The sequence below is a fragment of the Prionailurus bengalensis genome, chromosome A3, assembly GCF_016509475.1.
Source record: "Prionailurus bengalensis isolate Pbe53 chromosome A3, Fcat_Pben_1.1_paternal_pri, whole genome shotgun sequence".
Lineage (NCBI taxonomy): Eukaryota > Metazoa > Chordata > Mammalia > Carnivora > Felidae > Prionailurus > Prionailurus bengalensis.
Window position 1 is genome coordinate 15,627,768 of NC_057354.1, and position 3,691 is coordinate 15,631,458.

The 3,691-nt window shown below is 51.9% G+C and overlaps 1 protein-coding gene across 1 annotated transcript; it reads right to left on the reverse strand.

Annotated features, from left to right (window-relative positions):
• Window positions 1-877: 877 nt before the first annotated feature.
• Window positions 878-2,867, reverse strand: LOC122466924 (antileukoproteinase-like). The gene is made up of 3 exons (XM_043553249.1): window positions 2,746-2,867; window positions 1,368-1,529; window positions 878-1,098 (listed from the first exon to the last, which is right to left on the reverse strand). The coding sequence occupies exons 1-3, from the start codon at window positions 2,828-2,830 to the stop codon at window positions 878-880; spliced, it is 468 nt and encodes a 155-aa protein (XP_043409184.1). The 5' UTR covers window positions 2,831-2,867.
• Window positions 2,868-3,691: the final 824 nt, after the last annotated feature.

Here is a 3,691-nt window from a genome sequence, read left to right on the forward strand (position 1 = left end):
GGCTGCTGGGCACACGCAGATAAACCAAGCCCGACCTTAGGCCCCTGGAGGTGTTTGTCACAAAGCCACACATTCATCAAGGCACTTTCCTCTTTCCTTGGTTTGAGGAGAAAAGGAATCCTCCAACCACACGTACCAGGAAGTCCTAATCTTGTTGAAGTGGTGAGAACGTATCTGTGGAAAGAAAATAAAACAGAACCTCAGCACAGGAACAATCCCAGTGATCCTCGTGTTCCTCCCACCCAGAAGGTCCTCCTTTCAGAGGGCCCTATGTTCCTTGGGATAAGAGAGAGAACACGGTGCTGGAATGGTCAAAACAGCAGTGGTCTTTGATCTAGGAATTAAGAACGAATCCATGTTGTCCGTTGACTCTCCGCTTCCATCTTCATTCTAGTAAAATCAGGGCATTGGGCCAGATAATTCAGGAATGGCCTCTACACCTGGGCATCACACTGGGCTTTCTTATGGTTCCAGGTGACCTAGCCCTATCGAGGCCACAACCATGGCAACGTTCTCTCAATGCACACGGCACTTCAAGTTTTAAGAGACACTTTTACATTTAGTATCTCAGTGGACATACTTGTATCCACTTTACAGATGGGGACACTGGAGCTAAGAAAGACACAGGCATTGCTCACCGTCACATGGTCAGCCAGAGGCAGAGGTGATAGGAAAAGATCAACTTCTTGCCTTGGGTATCATGGCTCCTTTCGCCTGGCTCATTCCAGGAATCCTTCCCTCCCAGGACCCAGAACTGTCAGTCATGGGTGACCCTGGGGACTGCTTGTTTAGAAAACTGGGGGTGAATGGTGTCGAAGGGCAGTGGGTCTGCGTGGTGGGTGGGGAGGATACACAGGGAGAGGCCAAGCGTCCTCCTTCACATGGAAGAGCACCAGGGAGTTGAGACCTGTCGTCGGCTAGGGAATATGGGTCTGTGCCAGACCTTACCTTTCAGTGGCTCAACACATGAATTCCCACATGGCCCCTTGCAGCACTTCAGACCGGTCAGGCAGTCACCGTCATTCAGGCAGGTGTCTAGGGGGTCGGGCTCCTTACACTCCCCAATGACCAGTGGACACCTCCCAGGATTGACCTTAACTGGTGAGAACAAGGCATGCCAATCACTTCCTCTCTACCTCAGCACCCAAACTGAGGCCCATGAGTGTCCCGAAGGAGCCCCCTTTCCGCCAAGGGGGCCCCAACCAGTGCTGCAAGTGTCTGACAGACAGAGTGACTCATTAGCTGAATGAGTGGCTGAGGGGCTGGCCGGCTGCCCCCACCCCCCTCCCTACCCGCAACTTCTCCAAGATGTGTGTCCTCAAGTTGAAATCTCTCTGGTCCTCTCTTCCAGGACTCTGTTTCCTCACCTTGCTCCGATGGGTCTACAGGATCCAGGCATTTGTTGCTGCAAATGCTGGGACAGCATTTCTGATCCTTTGGACACTCCCAGTCATTCAGGCATTCGTGGGGCTCGTACACAAGGCATAGGCCATGAGGTCTGAAGGGGCAGGCTCCACTCTTAACTTTTTCTATGGGCAAGAACAAAGGAGGAAGAAGGAGATGATTCTGAGTCATGACCACCATCCTGGACTGCCACCATGGCTGATTGCCAGCTACCAATGCAACGTGGACTGGCTCACAAAAGTCTTGAAAGTGTAGCCTTCAGCTGTTGTGAGCCAGTATGAGCCACCTCTGGCACGCAGCCGGATAGAGCTCATGGTCAGGTGCTCCCAGTCAGGGATTGACTGGGAGGGAGGCAGAGAGGGACTGCCATAGCAGGAGAGGCGACTCGTCAGAGCCCGAAGGGAAGATTGCAGATCGGTTGACAAGAACATAGAGAAAGAGAGCGACCTTGAAAAAAGAAACAGTAAGAGAAAAAAAGAGAACATTTTGGAAGAGTGACCAGACAGAGACTGAAATGATGTGACGGAGAAAAAGACCAAACGGTAAAGAAGAAACTGTAGAGAAAGAAAAGCAAGCAATACGGGGGCTGGAGTCAACCGGTCCATCTGGCAGAGGGTGGGTTTCTGGACGCTCAGAAACTCTTAGCTGAAGTCTTCAGAGAGACACGTGAAATTAGGGGCCAGGAGGGCGCCTGGGTGGCTCAGTTGGTTAAGTGACCGACGTCAGCTCAGGTCACGATCTCACAGTTTGTGGGTTCGAGCCCCGCATCGGGCTCTGTGCTGACAGCTTGCTCGGAGCCTGGAACCTGCTTCGGATTCTGTGTCTCCTTCTCTCTCTGTCCCTCCCCGGCTTGTGCTCTGTCTCACACTGTCTCTCAAAAATAAATCAATGTAAGGGGCGCCTGGGTGGCGCAGTCGGTTAAGCGTCCGACTTCAGCCAGGTCACGATCTCGCGGTCCATGAGTTCGAGCCCCGCGTCGGGCTCTGGGCTGATGGCTCGGAACCTGGAGCCTGTTTCCAATTCTGTGTCTCCCTCTCTCTCTGCCCCTCCCCCATTCATGCTCTGTCTCTCTCTGTCCCAAAAAATAAATAAACGTTGAAAAAAAAATTAAAAATAAATAAATAAATAAATAATAAATAAATCAAAACAAAAAAACATTCAACAAAAAAACAAAAACAAAAAAACAAAACAAAATTCTTTTAAAGAAATTAGGGGCCATGGGCCGGACCACTGGAAAGGTGGCTACAGGGTTACTCCCTGGGTTAGCAGGAAGAGGCTACCGCCATGCGGAGCCGTCACTGACTCTGGCACCTGGATACGGCCTGAGAGACTCCAACTCACCTGTGCTAGTACCTTCTGCAGTCCAGGGCGTGAGGATTTCAAGGGCAAGGAGAACCGTGAAGGTGATGAGGCTGCTGGGTTTCATAGTGACGGCAGATGTGGCTGTGGTGGCCAGAGTCAGCCTCTCCCTTTGTACCTCCGCCTGAGGGTGTGGTCCTTCCAGAACTGCCCTGGGCCCTCCCAGCTGCTCTTTGTAAGCAGGAAATTCAGGGAAAAACAGGAACTCCACTGTATTGATGACTCTATCCCCCAGAAGGGACATGTGTAGAACAGGGGGGGTGGGTTGTCACCAGGCTGGTCAGGAAACTTCTGGAACCACCTGCCTTTGGCCTTTGGAGTGGAGTGGGGGAGGGGCCACGAGGGGAGAGCACAGGGTGGAACAGAAGGACATTACAAAGGAGCTTCTCTACTTGCCTTGACTGTCCCACACTCCTGGATTACCAGGGTCACTCCCTTTCCCAGACATCAGGGGACAGATTCGCCTGCTGGCTCCAGACTTGTTTTCACATAACACATGCAGTTCCAGGCACTCGGCCAGTCCCACCGGGGTTTCTCAAAGAGCCCCTGTAGGATGGTGAAGAGAAGACAACAACCCAAACCACTTCAGGCCTCAGTCTTCCCATCTAAGAGATGGGGTAATAATACCCAACTGGGTCACTGAGCAGGACTGGAGACAAAGGGGGTGGAAGAGGCTGGAGGAGAGGGAACACGTTGCCCCGAGCACTGGGTGGAGGTGAAGTGCATGGGAATACACCCATTTTGAGCTACTTGGCCCTGAGATGAGCCCATAGAACTCTTCCCAGGTGTCAACTGAACAGCCGGGTAAGCAAGGAACGTCATTTAACATGCTCAGAAAGTTTCCCCACATCCCAAATTACCCCCACCGTGCTTTCATAATTACACGAAGGTTCTCATTTTACTGAGCATTGGCTATGTGGCAAGAAGT